Here is a 24,508-nt window from a genome sequence, read left to right on the forward strand (position 1 = left end):
TCATCTGCACACAATGTAAAAATGTTATTCTATATTGAAACTGAGAGTAATGGTTAGTTTTAGTTAACTTGACATAATTCCAAGTCATTAAGGAAGAGAGTTTCAATGAGGGTCTGTAAAGATCAGGTGGGGCAGTGGCCATGTCTGGTGAGAACTGTCACGATAGCATTGATGGACATGAGACAACCCTGCCTACCGTGGGCAGCACTGTTCTCTGGGCTTGGGACCTGGGAATCCTGTTGAAGCACAGAAAGAACATTGAGCATGAGTAGGCACGCATGCATTTGTACTCTTTGTTCTTGGGTGGGATATAACTAGCTGTTTGAGTTCCTGCCTTCACCTCTCTCACATTGATGGACAACAAGCTGGAATTATAAGCCAAAATAAACCATTTCTGACAGAGGCGGAGCGGCGGCGGCCAGACGCACAGAGGCGGAGCGGCGGCGGCCAGACGCACAGAGGCGGAGCGGCGGCGGCCAGACGCACAGAGGCGGAGCGGCGGCGGCCAGACGCGGCGGAGCGGCGGCGCAACACCGCATACAGGAAGAGGCTTTCGGGGACCAGCGCAGAGGCAGACCCAAGCGGCGGGGACAGGCGTGCAATAAGGAGAGCAGATCGCCCTACTACAATTGAATCAAAGAGGTAGGCCTTTGGTTGGCCAGGTCACTGGCACAAGGGGAGCCTGGTCCTGTCCTGAAGATCCTTCAGAGGGGTGAGAGGGTTCTTGGCCTGCAGCAGGAACCACGAAAGAGAGTGAGGGCATTTTGTAAGCGGAGCCCTTGGCCAGCAGGGAAACCTGATCCGGTTTTTAAAGGACCCATTGGATAGGATCAATAGGAGGAGATGGGCAGGCGCCAAGGCAAGAATTCTCCCAATAATCCGAAAAACAACATGAAAACATCAGAACCCAATAATCTTACAACAGAAGTATTTGAACAACCTAACACAGAAGAAGTGGAAAAAATCGACTTTATGAAGATAATAGAGTCCCTTAAACAACATGTAAAAAATGCCCTTATAGAAATGGATGAGAAGTATAACAAAAAGTTTGAAGAAATGAGTAAATACGTACATGATACCCTGGGAAACCAAGAAAAAACCATCAAACAGGTAATGGAAACAGTTCAAGAATTGAAAACTGAAATGAAGGCAAAGAAGAAAATACAAACTGAGGACCAGCTGGATATGGAAAATCTAGGCCAACGAGCAGAGTCTACAGAAACAAGCATAATCAATAGAATACAAGAGCTAGAAGAAAGACTCTCAGATGCTGAGGACACCATAGAGAAAATAAACGAACAGATCAAAGAAAACAGCAAAGCCAACAAATTCTCAACACAAAACATTCAGGAACTATGGGACACAATAAAAAAACCAAACCTAAGAATAATAGGAATAGAAGAAGGAGAAGAGTCACAGCTCAAAGGCCCAGAAAATATTTTCAACAAAATTATGGAAGAAAACTTTCCCAACTTAAAGAAAGATATTCATTTAAATATTCAAGAAGCATACAGAACACCAAACAGACTGGATCAAAGAAAAACATCTCCTCGCCATATAATAATCAAAACACAAAATATACAGGTTAAAGAAAAAATATTAAGAGCTGCAAAAGAAAAAGGGCAAGTAACTTATAAAGGTAAACCGATCAGACTTACACCTGACTTCTCGATGGAAACTATGAAAGCCAGAAGGTCCTGGATAGAGGTTCTGCAGAAGCTAAGAGACCATGGATGCAAACCCAAACTACTATACCCAGCCAAGCTATCGTTCATTATCAATGGAGAAAACAAGACATTCCAGGATAAGAACAAATTTAAACAATACGTAGCCACAAATCCAGCCCTACAGAAAGTAATAGAAGGAAAATCGCAACCCAAGGAATCCAACACTGCCAACACTGCCTACAATAACCCAGGCATCTAATGACCCTTCACGAGCACATCTCAAAGAAGGGAGACAATCTCTACTAACAAAAGCAATAAGAATAACCGGAGTAAACAACCACTGGTCATTAATATCACTTAATATTAATGGGCTCAATTCACCTATAAAAAGGCACAGGCTAAAAGATTGGATACGAAAACAGGATCCAACATTCTGCTGTTTGCAAGAAACACATCTCAACCACAAAGACAGGCACCTACTCAGAGTAAAGGGTTGGGAAAAGGTGTTTCAAGCAAATGGTCCTAAGAAAAAAGCAGGTGTGGCCATACTAATTTCTAACAAAACTGACTTCAAACTAAAATCAATCAGAAGAGACCGAGACGGTCACTTTATACTCATAAGAGGAACAATTCATCAGGAGGACGTCTCAATCCTGAATATATACGCCCCCAATATAAAAGCACCTACTTATGTAAAAGAAATATTACTAGAACTCAAGGCAGACATCAAACCACAAACACTAGTAGTAGGAGACTTCAACACACCTCTCTCTCCAAGGGACAGGTCAATCAGACAGAAACCTAATAGAGAATTAAGAGAATTATTGGAGGTAATGAAGCAAATGGACTTAACAGACATCTATAGAACATTCCACCCAAATAGGAAAGAATATACCTTCTTCTCTGCAGCTCATGGAACCTTCTCAAAAATTGACCACATACTCGGAAACAAAGGAAACCTCCACAGATACAAAAAAATATCAGTGTCCACCTGTGTCTTATCAGATCATCACGGATTAAAATTAGAAGGCAACAACCACGCTGCCCCCAAAAAACTGACAAACTCATGGAAACTGAACAGTCAACTACTGAACCACACCTGGGTCAAGGAAGAAATCAAGAAAGAAATTAAAGTCTTCCTTGAATTTAATGAAAATAAAGGGACAACATACTCAAACCTATGGGACACAATGAAAGCAGTGCTAAGAGGAAAGTTCATAGCACTAAGTGCCCACTTAAAGAAAACGGAGAATGCATACATTGGGGACTTAAAAACACACCTGAAAGCTCTAGAAAAAAAAGAAGCAGACGCGCCCAGGAGAAGTAGAAGACTGGAAATAATAAAACTGAGGGCTGAAATCAACAAAATAGAAACACAGAAAACAGTCCAAAGAATCAATGAAACAAAAAGCTGGTTCTTGGAGAAAATCAACAAGATCGACAAACCCCTATCCAAACTAATTAAACGACAGAGAGAGAACACGCAAATAAATAAGATCAGAAATGAAAAGGGGGACATAACCACAGACACAGAGGAAATTCAGAGAATCATTAGATCTTACTACAAAAGCCTGTATGCCACAAAACTGGAAAATACAAAAGAAATGGACATTTTTTTAAATAAGTACCACATACCAAAGCTAAACCAAGACCAGGTGAATGATCTAAATAGACCGGTTTCTCGCGAAGAATTAGAAATGGTTATCAAAAATCTCCCTTCGAAAAAAAGCCCAGGACCAGATGGTTTCAATGCAGAATTCTACCAGAACTTCCAAGAAGAACTAATACCTATACTCCTTAATGTATTTCACAATATAGAATCAGAAGAGTCATTGCCAAATTCCTTTTATGAAGCTACAGTTACCCTGATACCAAAACCACAAAAAGACCCAACCAAGAAAGAGAATTACAGACCGATCTCACTCATGAACATCGACGCAAAAATTTTCAATAAAATACTGGCAAACCGAATCCAAGAACACATAAGAAAAATTATCCATTATGATCAAGTAGGCTTCATCCCAGAGATGCAGGGCTGGTTCAACATACGCAAATCTATCAATGTAATCCACCATATAAATAAACTGAAAGAAAAAAATCATATGATCATTTCACTAGATGCTGAAAAAGCATTCGACAAAATTCAACACCCCTTTATGATAAAGGTCTTGGAGAGAATAGGGATACAAGGGTCCTACCTAAATATAATAAAAGCTATTTACAGCAAGCCAACAGCTAACATTAAATTAAACGGAGAAAAACTCAAAGCCATCCCACTAAAATCAGGAACACGACAAGGATGTCCACTCTCTCCATACCTCTTCAATATAGTGCTTGAAATTCTAGCAATAGCAATAAGACAACATAAGGAGATCAAGGGGATTCGTATTGGAAAGGAAGAAGTTAAGCTTTCGTTATTTGCAGATGATATGATAGTGTACATAAGCGACCCCAAAAATTCTACCAAAGAACTCCTACAGCTGATAAACAGCTTTAGTAATGTGGCAGGATACAAGATCAACTCCAAAAAATCAGTTGCCTTCCTATACACTAAGGATAAGGAAGCAGAGAGGGAAATCAGAGAAGCATCACCTTTCACGATAGCCACAAATAGCATAAAATACCTTGGGGTAACCCTGACCAAGGAAGTGAAAGATCTACTTGACAAGAACTATAAGTCTTTGAAGAAAGAAATTGAAGAAGACACCAGAAAATGGAAAGACCTCCCTTGCTCTTGGATTGGGAGGATCAACATAGTAAAAATGGCAATTCTACCAAAAGCAATCTATAGATTCAATGCAATCCCCATCAAAATCCCATCAAAATTCTTCACAGATCTGGAGAAGACAATAATCAACTTTATATGGAAAAACAAAAAACCCAGGATAGCCAAAACAATCTTATACAATAAAGGATTGTCTGGAGGCATTACCATCCCTGACTTCAAACTCTATTACAGAGCTACAGTATTGAAAACAGCTTGGTATTGGCATAAAAACAGAGAAGTCGACCAATGGAATCGAATAGAAGACCCTGACATTAACCCACAAACCTATGAACACCTGATCTTCGATAAAGGAGCTAAAAGTATACAATGGAAAAAAGAGAGCATCTTCAACAAATGGTGCTGGCAAAACTGGATGTCAATCTGTAGAAGAATGAAAATAGATCCATATCTATCACCATGCACAAAACTCAAATCCAAATGGATTAAAGACCTCAATATCAGTCCAAACACACTGAACCTGATAGAAGAGAAAGTGGGAAGTACTCTACAGCACATGGGCACAGGAGACCACTTCCTATGTATAACCCCAGCAGCACAGACACTACGGGCATCATTGAATAAATGGGACTTCCTGAGGCTGAGAAGCTTCTGTAAAGCAAAGGACACTGTCACTAAGACAAAAAGACAACCCACTGACTGGGAGAAGATCTTCACCAACCCTGCAACTGACAAAGGTTTGATCTCCAAAATATATAAAGAACTCAAGAAACTAGACCGTAAAAGGCTAATCAACCCAATTATAAAGTGGGGCACTGATCTGAACAGAGAATTCTCAACAGAAGAACTTCAAATGGCCAAAAGACACTTAAGGTCATGCTCAACTTCCTTAGCGATCAGGGAAATGCAAATCAAGACAACTTTAAGATACCACCTTACACCTGTCAGAATGGCGAAAATAAAAAACACCAATGATAGCCTTTGCTGGAGAGGTTGTGGAGAAAGGGGTACACTCACCCATTGCTGGTGGGAATGCAAACTTGTGCAACCACTCTGGAAAGCAGTGTTTCGGTTTCTCAGGAAATTCGGGATCAACCTACCCCTGGATCCAGCAATACCACTCTTGGGAATATACCCAAGAGAGGCCCTATCATACAACAAAAGTATATGCTCAACTATGTTCATGGCAGCATTGTTTGTAATAGCCAGAACCTGGAAACAACCTAGATGCCCTTCAACGGAAGAATGGATGAAGAAAATATGGAATATATACATATTAGAGTATTACTCAGCAGTAAAAAACAAGGAATTCTTGAATTTTGCATACAAATGGATGGAAATAGAAAACACTATCCTGAGTGAGGTAAGCCAGACCCAAAAAGAGGAACATGGGATGTACTCACTCATATTTGGTTTCTAGCCATAAATAAAGGACATTGAGCTTATAATTCATGTTCCTAGAGAAGCTAAATAAGAAGGTGAATCCAAAGACAAACACATAGGCATCCTCAGGAATATTAACCTTCATCAGGCGATGAAAGGAGACAGAGACAGAGACCCACACCGGAGCACCGGACAGAAATCTCAAGGTCCAAATCAGGAGCAGAAGGAGACGGAGCACGAGCAAGGAACTCAGGACCACGAGGGGTGCACCCACACACTAAGACAATGGCGATGTTCTATTGGGATCTCACCAAGGCCAGCTGGCCTAGGTCTGAAAAAGCATGGGATAAATCCGGACTAGCTGAACATAGCGGACAATGAGGAATACTGAGAATTCAAGAACAATTGCAGTGGGTTTTTGATCCTACTGCACGTACTGGCTTTGTGGGAGCCTAGGCAGTTTGGATGCTCACCTTAGGAGACCTGGATAGAGGTGGGCAGTCCTTGGGCTTCCCACAGGTCAGGGAACCCTGATTGCTCTTCGAGCAGATGAGGGAGGGGGACTTGATCGGGGGAGGGGGAGGGAAATGGGAAGCGGTTGTGGGGACGAGGCAGAAATCCTTAATAAATAAATAAATTTAAAAAAAAAAAATAAACCATTTCTTCTTAGGTGACATATTTCTTTTTTGGTCGGAGTATATTATTATAGCAACAGAAATGAAAGGAAGACCGTACAGAGTATGGGCCAAAGAGAGGGAAAATCCTACTTCTGTATATCCAACCAAGTCTTTTTAATATAGTCATTTTTAGTCAATAATGTACTATTCAGTATGAGGAGACAAGAAGTACAAATGGACCACTGTTACCCATGCTGTTCCTGGACAAATATGAGAACACTTAGCTCTATAAATTGAAAACATAATTGCGTTATTGATTAAAATGCTCACACTGACAATGAAAACCCATATAGACTATACTTTGTTGAGTGAATAGAAAACCAGAACACAACTTTCGGGACTATAAAAAAGTTGCAGTACTTTGTAATCTTGTTTGTCAGTGTCAAGAAATACATGGAAGACCTAGAAGTGAGAAATTCTATTCTCCAGAATATACTCTATTTCTGTGTATGTACACAAACTTACACAAACGGCGAGCATATCTGTTCTTAAATATTTGGTGCAGGTGCAATCATGAGGCTTCAATCTGGAATGCACAAATATTTATCAATAATAGGATGAATAAGCAAATTGTTTTAGTTGTTTTGATGGAATACCGTTACAGTTAGAAGAGCCTACAGCCATACAGGGCAAGGTAGAAGAAATTCATGAATGCAAAATTGATGAGAAAAGGTCCAAACCCTCTAAGTTTGTTGTGTTTATATAATTGTGTTAATGTAGATCTCATTTTAAATGTGTTTATGTGTATGTGTGTGCATGTGTATGTGTGTGTGTGTGTGTTTGTACATGAATGTATGCATACATGGAGGTGAGAGACACAGGTTGTCTTCCTCAATCCCTTTTCCATCTTAGTTTTGGAGAGAGGGCTTTCCCAGAGTCTGGAGCTCTCAGTTTTACCTACACCGACTGGCTAGGGAGCCTCAGGGACTTCCTGTCTCCATTCACCATGACCCCTCCAGTGTGTAGGCTACAGGTGAGCACACCTATGCCTAACATTGTACTTGGCGGCTTGGGACTGAAACTTCGGTTCTCATCCTTATGAGTTGCATGCTCATCCAACTCCCAGCCTTCGGGTAGAGTTCAAAACCACTCACCAGGCAGTGACGCTATTAGGTAGCAGGAAACTTCTTGGTGACTAGAGCAGATCCTGAGGGGGCATCCTGGGGAGCAGATGTCATTTGGTCTAGATTAAGGTGCTGTGCTGCTTGTTTGTGTGAACAGAGACTTGTACGCTTTTCTCGAGAGTGGCACAGTTGCGTCTCATAGATAGTGAAGGGTCACAAAACTTAGTAGGCAAAATGCTTTATAAAAAGAAAAGGCATAATGAATATGAACATTAAGCTTTTGAAAACTCTCCTTTCCTAACCAGTCATTTCCCCAATTCCTTTCTTAGTGTTTTTGCAAGGTGCACCTCCCTGATGCTCAGGTTGTTTCAGTCCACCCAGATTTGCTTTGGGCAGAGAAACTGCATGCTGCTTTTCCCCATGCATGTCAGACATGAGCACAGAGCCCAGCAGTTATACCAGGTCCCTTGTTCTCCTCATAAGGGGAGCCAAAGGTCATAAATGATTCCATGAGAGTTAGGGTCCCTGACAATCTCTCTACCACCCGTGGTCAACAGGCATCTCGAATGTTTTAGCAAGGAACGAAGAAGCAAAGTTATGGTGGAAAACATCTCATCCTTTACCAAGGACTGTCAGTCAGACATGAGAGAAAGCCATTCTCTGAGTATGAGTAAGGAGATATTTCCTGCAGTGCCGAGATCAGAGCAGGCGCCCTTCCTGCAAACAGCCGATGAGGGCTTTGTGGCAGGTCTACCTAGAGATGGCAGGAAGGCATCTTTGTCTTCTGTTATGTTTCCTCTCTCCTAAAGTGAGCACCCTTTCACTAGAGAATGCACTTACATCACCAAGTTAACGTGACTGCTCAACAGTGCATAAATCTTCCCTTTGGATGAAAACATGGATCAGGTTCCGTTAATTTTTCATCCTCTTTCCAAACAATGTTAGTATGCAAAAAGAAAAAAGTGCCCCAAACCAAGAATATTTTATAGACTTAAGCCTCTCCTCTCAGTCAATCTATTTTGCTTCCCTACATAAACAGACCACACCACAGCATTCTTTAAGCATAGCAGTGTTCAGGGGCTAATCCACAAATCAATTAAAGACAAGATAATTGCCAAGAGGGATCAAGTGACAAGCCTGAAGAAGATAATATTTATAAGCTCCAGGCTGAAAATGTATGTGTTAGAGAAGTTTGCTCTGGCCAGCTTCCTTTTAATGTAAGATTTAAAACTTGTAAGATTACTTCTTCTCTCTGCCTCTTTTCTTGGTGCAGAGACTCACTATACAATCCTGTGCAGATTAGGGTGACATGGAACTCATAGAGATCCGGCTGCCTCTGCTCCCAAGGGCTTGGATTAAAGGGACCCATGGCCCTACCTGACTTGCACGATTGCTTTGGAAGATGGAGGATTCATTACTTCATTGCCTTTACACTGACATCTATGTTTTGCAGAAACATGTGCAGAAAGACCCAGCAAGTCCCAACCTCTAATATTATAGGCTCCACTGCTGCTGTTAAATTTTAACTTACATGTTTTTTACTTTAATATTTCTACACAAGATCCTTTCAGAAAGTTACAAGAAACAAAGGAGCCAAAAGCACGCAGAAACTGTCCCTCTTCCCACCTCCTCTTCCCTTGTTCTTCTCCCATCTCTTCTTCTTGTATTTTCACAGTGATGGAAAAGCAAAGGCAATATTCATTCATTAGGCTGAATCACAAAGTCAGTAATGAGGCTGGCTTCCACACGGTTCCACTGTCGTGGTGCAATTAATTCTGAGTCACAGGTTGGATGCCAGGGACTGCAAATGTATTCATGGATGTATGGAATGGATGTTTTGATTGAAAGTAAAATAAATGATCACTTTCTTGATGAAGGCTTACTGACTTTCCCAAGCCAAACCTCCTATCTCAATTCTGTTTTTTTCTTTATTGTTAATATGTTCATTTCCTATAGAGACCTCATCCATTTTAACCCCTTACTACAATACTATTGTAGTCAGGTGAATGTTTCCAAGGGTTACTTATTTTTTTTTTCCAAGGGTTACTTATGTATCAGGCATAAAGGTGTGCTGAAATGGCTGTCATAGTTGCTGAGAGCCATGGATGTTAGGAATATTTATGTTAGTATGTTCAGAAACTATTAAAAATTACAGAAAGTGGCTGGGCAGTGGTCATGCACATCTTTAATCCCAGCACTAGGGAGGCAGAGGCAGGGGGATCTCTGTGAGTTTGGGGCCAGCCTGATCAACAGAGAGAGTTCCAGGACAGCTAAGGCACATCAGAAAAAGGCTGTCTCAGAAAACAAGAACAAAACAAAAATAAACAAACAAACACCCAGCAAGTTAAAGTCAAATAAAATATACTAAAATGACAATATATATTCAGCATTCACTACTTCTTAATAACTAGGCTACCCAGCACTATCATGTGAGCTCCAAGTGTCTGTCCTGGCTGTCTGACTGAAGGCATCGAGTTAAATGCTTTTGGATTGAATGGGGCTGACACATGGGACAGAGATTTTTATAGGACACAGCCTATGGGTTCTTAATCTATCCAAGAGAGCAGTCAGGTCCCATCATCACCAACCCTGCTTTACCATAAAGGCAACAGAGAGAACCAGGGGGCCCCATGCTTAGCAGAGGGCTGAAAATATTTCCAAACAGTTCTATTAACTCAGTGCATATACCAAACATTGACGGCATGCCAAAAGCCCCCACCCACCCCCAGAACAAACAAGAAAAAAGTCTTTGCTATGCAGAATGTCTGTCCTAGAGTTAAGAATAGTTAGCCTTCACCTTAGGGCTGTTTATGGAAGGGGAACTTTGCACAGCCAACACAGTCCACACTGCACTCGGCTTTAAAGAGGAGGAAACCAAGGCACATGGAGTTCAGCAAATTTTCTAATGTCAAATAGCTGTCTGTAAGTAATGATGTGGAAATTTGAACTTCAGCGTTACGGCTTTAGTGCCAGCCAACTTCTGCGGCTTCCAAGGTAAACTTGTATGCATGTACAAAGTGCCTGGGAGCACACTGTCTCTAAGTCAGCCGTGTAATTCGGTTCTGGGACCAGAAGTGGTCTCAGGAATGGCATCTAGACTCTAAAACATATTTGAGGAGGGACATCACAAAATTCATGAAGTGACAGCGACGTGTAGAAAATGCTATAAAAGAGGTGGCAGGAAGGCCTGTCTCTGTGCACATATTTTCGCTCAATCTGCACAATGACCTTATAAAGTAGGTGTTTTCATTTTCCATTTATAGACATGGCATTGGTTTCTGGAGGCCAGGAGAACTGCCCAACTGAGAAATCAACAGAGCCGGCATTTAAGCCTGCCTGGTGTTTGGCTCAAAAGCCAAAGTCACCTAGTCTGCGCTTTGCCTCTCCATAATGTCAGTGATGGATTATACTGACATTTTTATTAAGTATAAATGTTAACTGTGGGTGATTGATTTTTCATTGTTATCTTAGTAAATATACTCACAATTTAAGGTCCAATAAGAAGGCTAGTTTAATGATCAGGATACACACGCCATGGAAGATGATGCTAGTCTCTAACTGGTCTCTTGATCTTTGAACAGCTGGCCAAGAAGCAACATTTTTTGCAACAAAATTTTACAATATGACTAGAGGTTTTTGTTAGATGAAAAAGTCAGATGGAAGTCCAAAAAGGGAAGAAAAAAAAAACCCTCAGGGAGGAAACAGATCACATAAAATCACAGTGTCATTCTCTCCCTCCCTCCCTCCCTCCCTCCCTCCCTCCCTCCCTCCCTCCATCTCTTCGTCCTTCCCTTCTTTCCTCTCTTCCTTTGTCTCCCTCCCTCTTTTTCTCCTTTTTTTTTCTCTCCTTTTCCTCTCCGGTGTCCAAGTTGGAGGATGGTATGCCAGACTTCATCCTTAGGCAAGCTTTTACATACTGTCTTGCTTCATTCATAAAACCAAGGTGATGCTGAATCCATTGCCTGAGGCTCTTTTGTAGATCTACGTATATGAGATAGCATACACCTCTGGGAATGGATTAAGCACCTGCTGTAAAATTAGCCCCTATTATTCTTCCCCAACCCCAAGACAGAGTTTCTCTGTGTAGCTCTGACTGTCCTGGAACAAGCTCTGTAGACCAGGCTGACTTTAAACTCATAGATTCGCCTGCCTCTGCCTCTGTCTCCTGTGTGCAGGAATTAAAGACCTGGACCGCCACACTCCACTTAGCTCCTATTGCTCTGGGTCCTGACTTCCTGACTCTCCTCTATGCATGTCCTTGGTTTCCAAATCCCCTCTTCTTCGTCGACTATTTGACAGCAATTTTACCCATTCCCTTCACTTAACACTAAGGAAGAAAATGAGATGAGCCGGGGATCACTAGAAACAATAGAAACAACCTGAGAAGTTCTCAGAACAACAACAACAAAAAATGGCATATGATAGCTTCTCCTTGGAAGAGCTATGGAATGCGGCATTCCAGATCTCCTGATTGGCTGGTAGCAGCCCCTTCCTAAGAGAAGGGATCAAGCCAGTGTTTCCAGGCAGACACTGACAACTTTGATTCCATAACCACCGATTCCTGTCTATTTCTTGGGTATAGTAAGAGGCAAAGAGGAGCCACAGACCATGTGTTTCCCTACGAACCTCACACCTGCTGCAGTGAAAAGTATCTGTAAAAGGGACAGATGGGTACCAGCTTTTCAGAGTCCAAGGAGATGCCTTCAGATAGCAAAGTTTTCTTACTTGAGCAGATATTACTTTTTCTTTTCTGTGTCACTGTGTGGTGGTGAGATTTTACTAGTCCTGCGATGGGGCTCCAGTACACTCTATGTGTTTCACTGCCTTGGCAATTCTGCTAAAACTCTGGGGAGGTAAAAAATGTTGAAACAATTGGCAAAATCGAGTTCACCCTGTTATCTTAGAATTTCAGTTTTGCAGAGTACCTCATGACCCCTATCATCAATACAGGGGGAAGGAAAGTCAGAAGGTATTTTCTTGCGGAGACCTGTGTGATTACTAGGTGTAAAGCAAAGGCTATTGAGTCGATAGTTCATGATCCTAGGGAAGCTAAGTTACAAGGTGAACCCCGAGAAAAACACATAGATCCACCTGGAAAAGGGAAATAGACAAGATTGCCTGACAAAATTGGGAGCATGGGGGTGGGGGAAGTAGGGAGGGCAGAAGGGGAAGATGAGGGGAGAAGGGGAGTGGGGAGGAGAACTTGAGAGAGTGGGATAGTCGAGATGGAGGAAGGACAGCAATGAGAGCAAGGAACGAGATATTTTGATTGTGGGAACCAGTACAGGGCTAGCAAGACACCTGGCACTAGAGAAATTCCCAGAAATCCACAAGGATGACCCTAGCTAAGACCCTAAGCAATAGAGGAGAGGGTGGTCAAACTGGCCTTGCCCTGTAGTCAGACTGATGAATATCTTAAATGTCACCCCAGAACCTTCATCCAGCAACTGATGGAAAAAGAGGCAGAGACCTGCATCAGGGCACTAGACTGAGCTCCCAGAGTCCAGTAAAAAAGCGGGAAGAGTGAGAATATGAGCAAAGATGGGGACACCCACTGAAACAGTTTACCTGAGCTAATGGGAGCTTATCAACTCCACCTGGGTAGGGAAGAAACCAGCATAGAACCAAACTAGTCCCTCTGAATGTGGATAACAATTGCACGGCTGAGGCAGACTGTGGAGCCACTGGCAGTGGCACCAGGATTTTTCTCTACTGCTTTTACTGGCTTTTTGGGAATCTATTATCTTTGCATGGATACCTTGCTTAGCCTAGATATAGTAGGGAGGGTCCTTCCCCAAAGCAATGTGCCTTACCCTCTCTGAGGAGTGGATGGGTGTAGGTGGAGGGAATGGGAGGAGGGGAGGGAGTGGGACTTACTTGGGGTTGGTATGTAAAATGAAAAGAGATAGTTTGTTTTCTTTTAAAAAAATAAAAAAGATGTTAGTTGTAAATACCTAAAATAAATCAATCACACCATTTTCACAAATCTAACATATTCTTCTCTCTTCTCCAAAACAGATGTGAGAGGCCGCTCCAGAGAGACCGGTCTTAAGTGAGTGGGCCCCAGCCTAGGGGAGGCAGTCAGTGCATGTCCTTGGAAACAGAAGTCACCTTCTCAAGTGGCTCCCTGCTGCTGACAGGGATCCTGTGGCTTTAAACACTGTTGGCACTCCATTGGGAATCCACAGAGGAAAGGTCCTTATTATGTAATCTCCTCCCTTGCTCCCCTCCCATGCTCCCTCCCTTCCTTCTTTTCTACTCCCCTGTGTGTCCTTGCCTGCCTTTCCCCTTCGCCACTCTTTCTATCTCTCCCTATTAAAGGCCGGTTTTTATTATTTATGTGTGTGTGTGGGGAGGGGTGTGTGTATAGACAAATTTGAGCGGTCTCTCCTTCTTCCATGTGGTTTTTCAGGGTAGAAATCCTTCATCTTTAGCTGCTGAAGCTTCACATAACTTTCTCTTTTTGTATGGACTCAAACTTACTTTAAAAAGCTATATAAAAAGTCGCATGGTGGTGGTGCACACCTTTAATTCATGTACTTGGGAGGCAGAGACAGATGGATCTCTGTGAGTTGAAGGCCAGCCTGGTCTAAAAAGTGAGTACCAGAACAGACTAATATACAGAGAAATCCTATCATGAAAAAAAAATAACAAAAAAAGCTATATATAATTATTTTGTTACTTCCCCAAATATATGTTGCTCACAAAAGACTTGGCACTGCTGAAAGTCTAATTTCCATTCTATTTTGAACATTTTGTAATGAAGAGTTTCTTTCTCAAAGGCCACCATACTCACCACATGCTTTTTCAGCCCTTGGACAAATCAGACCCAGGAGCTGAGTTTTGTGTCTCACAGAAGTGCCTCTCCTTGAGCCCACATGCCACCGTGGAGTGGATACTTAGCCACAGAAATTCACTAAGTTTAATGCTCTGTGTGCCACCTGCATCACGTGTCACTATCCGTTTCACAGTCAAAGAAAAAAGCAGCACCATACTAGGCATATTTGAGAATTATTACAGAATATATAAACACATAAATATTGTGCCCCAGAAAAACAGTCTTACATCGTAGAAATCAAATGAAGAAATACTGGCTAATGGCCAGGTCCTTCAGTTGCTTAAATAGTGGACTCATATCCAACATCTCTTAAAGCCCAAGAGCAGCTTATTCCTGCCACGTTTTAAAAGATATTGTATGTTAAAAAGAAAATGAGAAAGTTTGTAAAGTGTTTGAAATTAAAGTAAGTTTTGAATGTTTTCCATGAGCGGTTTATTGCTTTGACTCCCAAGAATGCTAGATGGTAGTCAGAAGCTAACTGTGGCATGTAAGTATATATACACATATGTGCTTGTGTGGGTGTCTGTGTGCATCTACACACACACACACACACATAATGACTTATAGTGTACTGTCTGCTTCAAATGTAAAGATACATGTTAGGCATGATTTTTTCATTCTCATGTATCACTGTGGCTGCAAGCATAATCTATTAGAGAGCTGAGAAGTCTCTGGGTCTCTGGGGAATAGGTACATTCCTATCTCTTTGGCCTTCCACTCAATTTGAGTTGTGAAAGGCATGAACTTAAGAGTAGGTTACAGCGATGTCCTAAGGAAGTTTCTAATTCCAAAGGGTTCTACATTCCAGTTGGGAAGACAATGTAGGACCCACAACAATGAACACAGTGCGTACAAAAAGTTCAATTCACCCTAATGGAAGGAATTGCTTCAAATCAAGAGAAAATGAAGAAGTGATGAAGTTGCTCAGGTTTCCCAGAGGGACTGGCCCTTGAAGGCTATCAGAGATACTATCATCAACCTTTCAACTTATCACAAATAAAGCATGCAAGAATTAAAGTGTGGGACACCAATAAGAGAGACTCCTTCTTCATTTATATGGATTTGGAAAGAACCAGAGCTTGGCCAAGGAAATGCCTGTCTTTGATAGAGAAAAGGGGCACCTTTCATAAATTATTTGTAAATGGAGCAGAACTTCAACACTGCACTTTTGAAGGGATCTCAGATTCTTCAGCTTCCTGAGTCACAGCTTCCTCTCATTCTATCTACTCGGCAGGAAGACTACAGAGCTTGCTTTCGAACCTGAAAGGTGAGAGAAACCTAGAAATCTCGGACACATACACAACAATATTTAAGACTCTGTTAATAAGTTCTGAGCCTGGGATGACACATAGCCAGGTGTAGGATGCCAATGATAAACAAGCAGACCACAGACATTCCTTGACGCGAAGTTTTCGAAGGCACATGCTTTCTAACATGCAACCAAATGTCTTCATCAATTAACATCATTAAGGCAATGCTTGTTATTGTTGTTTTAATGGAAGTTAGTGAAAGCACTATCTACGTATTTTGCTAAGAGCTCCTTTATCCCTTGTCAGTGTTTGCCTACAGACAACGATATTAGGTCTTTGTAGTTTGATTTGCCCAATGCTTATAGTTCATCAAAAAAATTCTAGAACAGAAATATTTTATTCTTAAATATTGTCAAGATTATCCTGTTGTATATGTTCTGACTATTTACATAAGAATTAATACTAGGGGAAATACACTTTATTTGACGGTGAATTTTTTTTCCTTTCTGGTTTGAAGCAAATAAGTCATTAACATTTTAATCCAAACTTAAAATGTGTTCTCTGTAATTTTAGAGGATGATTTAACTCAAAAATAGTGGATACTTTTATATAAGCCTGGCACTTATATCTAAATTTGTTGTAGCTGACCTAAATAACAAAGTCCATTCTTAAGATGATGCAAACAATTTCACTCGTTTGCTGTTGCTGCCGTTGCTTCCAGCGAAACAGCCAGGTATTTGGTTAAAATTAACTACGCTTTTCTGGAGAACACTGTTGACAATTTGTAGCAGGCATGTGATTGAGAGTTTTCCTATGATTTCCAGGGGGAAGCATTAGAAATACAGGATTATATAAAGCACTAATTTGGAATTTCTGTCATCTCATTCTGTGGGGCAAGTTTTAAAGTCTCCATGTAGATTGTAGATTTAATTTCGGCTTTTCAATGTGGGCTTTAACCTGTCACTTAAACTTCTGTGGTTTTTGTAGCTGTTGTTTGCTTCTTTCATTAGCTCAGACATCGTTCTTGGTAGTTAGAGAATTATCTTACAGTGAAGCAAGGGGAATTTTTCAACAATAGCAATTGATTAGGCAAGGGAACACATTTGCTCTTTTCTAGATCTGAGTACTGCGACTGGGAGGCTTGGCCAAGCTAACCTCTCGACTCTCAGCATGAGCTCCGAGAGTGAGGCAATTTCCTTCAGCTTCTGGGGGTTCCCACATGCCACACACCGCTGGCCATTTCGAATGTTTACAATAAGTCAGCTCCGATTTCAAACGCTGACAATTAAACCTACCTCGCGAATTAAGTGGACCCACAGAGTTTACTTGCAAGGGACCCACGGCAGATGCGAACAACTCCCCTGCTACAGAAAGGAAGTTGCCATACCTGTAGGACTTTGAGAACCGCAATCTTGTTCTAGTTCTTGGAGATGGTCCTGCCACTGTGACTCCCAGTGGATCCCAAACAAAAGCCATTTGTAAAGAGGGTGCCAAGATCCACAGGAACAGTTGAACGTCAGAGCGAGGACAGGACCCTGGGGCGGGAGGGCCCTCCAAGCTGCAAGAGGCACTTGTGGCTGAATGAGGGCATTTCTTCAGTGTGGTGGTATGTGCTGACAGCGAGGTGGCGGGCTGGCTGAGGCAGGGCTGGGAAGGGTGGCCAGCACTTCCTGCTGTGTGACACTTGCCCTTTGCGACAGAGCTTGCTTCACCCAGACTTTCTCTCACTATTTGTGTCAGAGACACTCCCTTGAAAATTGGCTTTTAAATATAGCCCAGACTAAATAGCACGGCCACACACAGCTCCTGAAAACTGTATCACACCCCACACATGTAGATACACCAACCAGTAGGTAGGATTGAAATGAGTTGACTTTATATTAACCGTGAATGTTAAAAAGTAGTGACCAGAGGGTGTCATTAGAGAAGAAAGTAAACACATATCCGTGACTGAGAAACTTGACAAGGAGTATTAAATTTCCAAGTTAGCTACCAAAATCATTTTCCTTATTCCAGATTCTCTTAGCTACAAGGATGAATTGTCACTCTTAGCAAGCCTTCCCCAAGGATTTAGTAATTGTGGGGAAACCATCACCTCCCTGCCAGTCAGTCACTGTGAGAAGAAAACAGGCAGATCACTTTCAGCGCCTCTGGCAACTTTTCCTTCGAAGAGATGCTGCCCTGTCACCTTGCGGAGTGAGCTGTGGTGACTTTGACAACAGCAATCAATGTCTTGTCTGTCTTCTGTTCCCTAGAAACAGTCCTTCACTCTTGAACAAATCCCTTAGAGCAACTCTCAGTCAAGACACATTCATGATGAAGCGGAAGAGGGTTCGGCGACGCAGTTTACCAGTCCAGAATACAGCATGGAGACTTCGATTTCAAGAGGTCTTCAAGGGCCTGCATAGTTTTTACCTCAACCCTCTACCTTATACAAGTCATAATTAACTGCTAAATGGTGTCCCCAACCTTGAGGACAATTTTTTTTAATTAATTTATTTATTTATTAAAGATTTCTGCCTCCTCCCCGCCACCGCCTCCCAAAAATAAAAAAAGAGGACAAATTGAATGGGATAATAGATAATTTTGTGTGAGCTGATTCATACTAATAATAATAATACTGGGTAATAGAGTAAATACTTGTGAGCTATTATTTATGGAGAATTTACATTGGTATAGTTTTTGTATATTGATACAAGTTCAAATTATATTTGTTATTTCTATTTACAATATTTGTACACCTAAGCAAAGTTATTTTGCTTTGTATACATGCAAGTTTGTACCTCTGTTTAAGACATTTTGTATATTAATACAATTTTTCAGATATATTGTCATATTGTATTATATATTCCTACCTCTGATTAAATACTTATACACTGTAAAAAAAAGAGGTCTTCAAGGAGTCAAGGGACCCTGGTGTTGTCATCACCTCTCACAAGCCAGTGGTATTTAATGTGGACCACACAGCATAATTCCGTCGGTCCCTGTCTAAGCATTGCCCTGCCTGTAACCTCGATTGTAAACCAAGGCAGAGCTCCACTTGTCTAGGATAAGATTAGAGAAGCTCTAAGAACTCTGGAAAGTGGTTAACCCCCTCTGAGCGGGACAAAATTGACCAATTCCCCTAAGGGATCATCTCAGTGCCTGCCAATATGAAAGATCCCTAACACCATTCTTATTGACCAAAATGATTTCTGACAAAACGGCGAAGACATTAAACAAGGCAATTATTATAACCGCATCCCGCACAGTAGGGAGATTCTGTAAGAGCTGCATGCTCTGCAGATGTGCAGTACAAAACATTTGGACAGTTGCATGCCTTCATTACCTGACCTGCATACTCTGAGAGTGAGAGGTAGCTGCCTGGCATATCAACAACCTTGAAGCTAAGAGCTCCAGTCTAAACAAACTCTGCTGGAACCAACCTGCAATATTTTATTGATTAACAAATGGCCTTTGTACTTCTAGGGAAGAATTTTGATTTCGTACTGGGAAGGCAGGTCCTGGGATTATTAGAAGGGGCCAAGGCCTAGGCCATCTGTCTTTTTGTTGTGTGAAATTCCACAGTTGCCACTTCGTTCCCATCAATCTATTCATCTCTATGCAGGGGTAGCTTTTAGGCAGTGCAGCTCCCTTCCTAACACAGTACTACGTAGACGGACAACTTCATATTTAGCAGAATGGCTCTGTATGATACTAAAGCTAGGCAGTATAGGAACACCAATTGACTTTTCAGGTAGGGAGGGGTCCTGCAGGGCTCACGAGAAGAGGAGATTGGGTATAAAGGGAGAAGAAGAACACACAGAAATAGGAGAATAGACCCGATACTTTCATCTCTCACGAAAGATTGAAATCTTCCTTACACAAGGTTCTACATTTTGCAGGGCAAACAGCATCATTAGTGTCTGGTACTTACGGAAAGCTTTTGAGGCTCCCCAATATTACCTGTTATCATAGTCTTACTTTTATAATTTAAAAAACATTAATTTTATTTGCAGACATGAGTGTTGTGTGTTTGCGGCCTACACATGTCAGAGGAAAACAGGTAGGAGGAAGTTGGTTCTCTATCTTTCACCATATGGTTTGTGGGTACTGAACTCACGCCACCAGGCTTGGTGACAAGAGCTTGAACTCACAGAGCCATGAGGTCAAATTTCCTTCCCCACAGTTTTATTTACAATAAGATAAACCCTATCTTTCCATCCAGACCAAGTCTCCCAGACAGATTTTCACTAGTAATTTATTTCCTTTGTTTACACACACACACACACACACACACACACACACACACACACACTATGCAACCTTGGCCTGGAACTTGCTATGTAGACCATGCTATTCTTGAATTCATAGAAGCCCTGTTTCCTAAGTACTGGGTTAAAGGGATGCACCACCATACCCACAATACCCACAATATTAGGGACTGGCCATTACTCTACAGATGTGAGAATTTAGGCAAATGAAATGTCAAGCCACAACAAACAATGTTTTCTAGAGGACACCTTTGTTGTATTTATGCTCCAGCCAGCAACTTACAACTTTCATGTCCTATGTTTAGAGGTAGAAAGAGAGCAGAAAACTTTAAATACTTGAATTAATCTCACAAAGGCAAATTTTTTCCTCTCTAGTTCTTATTGCTATATAAAGTACTCACATATGAAATTCTAAAAAATAATAATAATTAAAGATTAAACTTATTTTAATATAGGGAAGATTGCAGGAATCCCAATCTGCCCCAAAATCTCCTCCAAGCACCCAACTCCTGCAGCCACTTAGACCTTATATTATGCAGAGTTCTAAATAAGGCATGCTGTCTCTTCTTTTTGGTCTCTTGAATAATTCTCCTAGTTTTGTTCCAAGATTCTAGATGCTGCAAATGACAGATTTGGGTGTTGGGGTCTGACCCAGAAACTCGGGATTTCCTTTATAGAAGCCAGCCACCCGAAGTTAAACTGAGACTCGTGGATACAGATGTGGGGAAAATGAAACATAAACACATGTGGATTCATTTACTTACATACTGGGTCATGAGCAAACAGGATCAGAGAGAGTTAGCGCATGTGAAGTAGACCAGAGAAATAGAGTTACATTACTTAGTGGGGCTGCGTTGTGTTGAAATGTGTTGACTCAGGAAACCAGAGCAGTCAGATAAAGGGGTTTCAGGATAATGCTTCATTTTGAAATAGCTGTTGGTTAAAGACTCTAAGCCAGAAGTTACAGAAGTGAACATTTGCTGTATATCTAGCAGTTACCTCTGATGAGAGTAGTATTATAATATTTGGAATTATAATATTTGGATTTTCAAGACCCGAACACTGATAATAGCAATAGATACGTTGATGTGGAAGAGGAAAACATTCTCGTGGGGGTAGGGGGTATCACAGCTCTAGTCCAAGAACGATGGGCAAATACCAGAGGGGACATTAGCTTCTCTGAGGTGAGCCTCTTAATCAGCTCCCCAACACAAAGTGGTGAGCTCTGAAATCACATACACACAGTAAAAGACTCAGAGCTCAGCAGGTTACACTACGTACCTATGCATTTTTATATGCGTATCAACAACAATGGAAAAAGTGTGGCCATCAATTTGATAAGGATTGATGGGTGAGGGGACCATGGGAAGGGTTACAGGAAGGTGTCATGGGAGGAGCTGCAGGGGGGGGATGACGGGGGGAGAAGTGATTTAATTATATTTTAATTAAAAATAAAACCATAAAATTTTCATTTTAGAATGATCAATTATAAAGGCATGTAACAAAAGGAATTTCGACAACTATCTGGTACATTTATTGAAAGTAATGTCCCTTTAGACCAGTTACTGTGGTTTATAAAGGCTTTATTACATTAATTACTTGTGATAATAAATGATAGATTATTTCTGTGGGTGGAAGTTTTTTGCAATTCAAAGAAGATCTTAGCATTATTTTGCAGCAGACACTTCACTTTTCATTTATAGAAATAAATTATTTTCATTCCAAGCCTTATGTGAGTTTAGTTGATTTACAGGTCAATAATTCCAAGTTCTAAAATGGAGACCAATTAATTTATGTACTGGAAGGCAGTTGAAAGCATTAGGACAGCATGGTCTATATTTTAATCAGTTGTAAATATATCCACTCTCTTATATGTCCCAGGATGCAAGTAGATAAATTACCACTGAAACGTGGAGATCAATAGGACAAGACAAACACAATAAGCAACGGCATGCTTAAATATAAGAATAAAGGATCAATTCCACTGTGGATTGTGGATCAAATTTTTTACTTAAGGTCTCCATCTATAATGAAGCATGTATAAAAATGATTTAGAAATTTGAAAGACAATTAGATCAAGCCTTTGATGGAACTCCTAAATACTTAAGTAGGGTAGGAAGAAGGGCTGGAGTTATAGTTTAGCAGTTAAAGAACAGGTGTGTGTGTGTGTGTGTGTGTGTGTGTGTGTGTGTGTAACTTTAATTACCTTCCCTTTCCTGAAAAATAAAAATTATAAATAAAACAATGAATCAAAAAAACCAGCATCACTATTACAAGCAAACTATTACTACCAAAATGCCTTAAAGAATTTTATTTTAAAAGGAAACACCATCAGGCAAATGATTAGGAAAGGGGAAGTCCAAGGAAGTAGACATTAGAGCTATACTGTGTCACATGACCTTGCTGATTTTCAGTGCCTAACACACCCACTCTGGTTACAGGGTCTTTGCAGAGGTTTTCAGGGGAACAAAATGGTACTTTACATAAAAGTATCCTAAACACACACACACTCTAGGTACCACCATTAACAATGCTACTTTTTAAGAGAGGAGAAGAAGGGACTTTTATCCTGTTAAAAGCATTTTCAGTTAAAAAAAAGTCCTTTAAAAATGGTTACTTTTTCAGCATCTAATGAAATGATCATGTGTCTTTTTCTCTTCTAGTTGTTTATATGACTTATTTGGTGGATTGCATTGACAGATTTTCGTGTGTTGAACCATCCCTTCATCTCTGGGATGAAGCCTACTTTGTCATGGTGGATGATTTTTCTGATGTGTTCTTGTATTCAGTTTGCCAGTATTTTTGCATCAATGTTCATGAGGGAGATTGGTCTGTAATTCTATTTATTTGTTGTATATTTGTGTGATTTAGGTATCAGGGTAACTATAGCTCCATAAAAAAAGTTTGGCAATGTTCCTTATGAATACAAGGAATATATTTAAACATAATAAAGGAAATATACAGCAAACCAACAGCCAGCATCAAACTAAAAGAAGAGAAGCTCGAGACAATGTTGTCAACTCTCTCCATACCTATTCAATATAGTATATGAGGTTCTAGCTAGAGCAATAAGACAAAAAAAAATCAATGGGATACAAATTGGAAAAGGAGTCAAGCTTTCATTATTTGCTGATAATATGATAGCATGCATAAGTGACACCAAAAATACCACCAGGGAACTCCTATAACTGATAAACACCTTCAGTAATGTAGCAGGATACAAGAGTAACTCAAAAAAATCAGTAGCCCTCCTATATACAGATGATATATAGGACTGAAAAAGAAATCAGAAAAAACATCACCCTTTACAATAGCCACAAATAACATAAAACATCTTGGGGGTAACTCTAACCAAACAAGTGCAAGACTTGTATGAAAAGAACTTTAAATCTTTGAAGAAAGAAATTGAAGAGGACACCAGAAAGTGGAAAGATCTCCCATGGTCTTGGATAGGCAGAATTAACATAGCAAAAATGGCAGTCTTACCAAATGCAATCTACAGATTCAATCCAATGCCCATCAAAATCCCAGCAAAACTCTTCACATCCCTCAAAAGAACAATACGCAACTTCTTATTGAAAAACACAAAACCAAAGATGATCCAAACGATCCTTACAATAAAGAAACTTCTGGAGGCATCACAATACCTGGCTTCAAACTCTACTACAGAGCTATAGTACTGAAAACAGCCTGGTATTGGCATAAAAACAGATAGGAGGACCAACGGAATTGAATCAAAGACTCGAATATCAACCCACACACCTATGAATATCTGATTTTTGACAAAGAAGCCAAAATTATAAAATAGAAAAAGAAAGCATCTTTAACAAGTGGTGCTGGCATAACTGGATATCGACATGTAGAGGACTGCAAATAGATCCATATCTATCACCATGCACAAAACTCAAGTCCAAATGGATCAAAGACCTCAACATAAAACCAACCACACTGAACTTCATAGAGAGAAAGTGGGAAGTAGCCTTGAATGCATAGGCACAGGAGACTACTTCCTAAATATAACTCCAGTAGCTCAGACACTAAGAGCAACAATTAATAAATGTGACCTTATAAATCTGAGAAGTTTCTGTAAAGCAAAGATCATGATCAACAAGACAAAATAGCTGCCTACAAAATGGGAAAGGATCTTCACTAACCCCACATAGGACAGAGGGCTGATCTCCAAAATGTACAAAGAGCTCAAGAAACAGAACAACAAAAGAAAAAATAATCCAATTTTAAAATGGTGTAGAGACCTAAACAGAGACCTCTCAACAGAGGAATCTCAAATGGTTGAAGGACACTTAAGGAAATACTGAACATCCTTAGCCATCATAGAAATGCAAATCAAAACATTTGAGATACCATCTTATAACTATCAGAATGGCCAAGGTCAAAAACACTGATGACAACTTATGCTGGAGAGGATGTGGAGTCAGGGAACACTTCTCCATCACTTGTGGGATTGCAAACTTTCATAGCTGCTTTGGAAATCAGTATGGCAATTTCTCAGAAAATTAGGAATTAATCTACCTCAAGACCCTGAAATACCTCTTTTAGACATATACCCAAAGGATGCTCAATCATACCACAAGGACATTTGCTCAACCATGTTCATAGCAGCATTATTCATAATAGCCAGAACCTAGAGACA

The 24,508-nt window shown here is 40.7% G+C and overlaps 1 protein-coding gene across 4 annotated transcripts in view; it reads right to left on the reverse strand.

Moving 5' to 3' along the window:
* Pde4d (phosphodiesterase 4D) overlaps positions 1 to 24,508 on the reverse strand; it is an 845,080-nt gene that overhangs the window by 311,399 nt on the left and 509,173 nt on the right. The window contains exon 1 of one of the 4 annotated variants that reach the window (XM_041663298.1): positions 16,992 to 17,245. The exons of the other annotated variants lie outside the window; for them this stretch is intronic. Coding sequence (XP_041519232.1) covers positions 16,992 to 17,080 — 89 coding nt within the window. The 5' untranslated portion in view covers positions 17,081 to 17,245. Of the gene's footprint in view, positions 1 to 16,991; positions 17,246 to 24,508 lie in introns of those variants that run through there. 4 annotated transcript variants of the gene reach the window in all.

The sequence above is a fragment of the Microtus oregoni genome, unplaced genomic scaffold (assembly GCF_018167655.1).
Source record: "Microtus oregoni isolate MIOR12 unplaced genomic scaffold, Mior012 000014F_ref0000157, whole genome shotgun sequence".
NCBI classification, from domain to species: Eukaryota; Metazoa; Chordata; class Mammalia; order Rodentia; family Cricetidae; genus Microtus; species Microtus oregoni.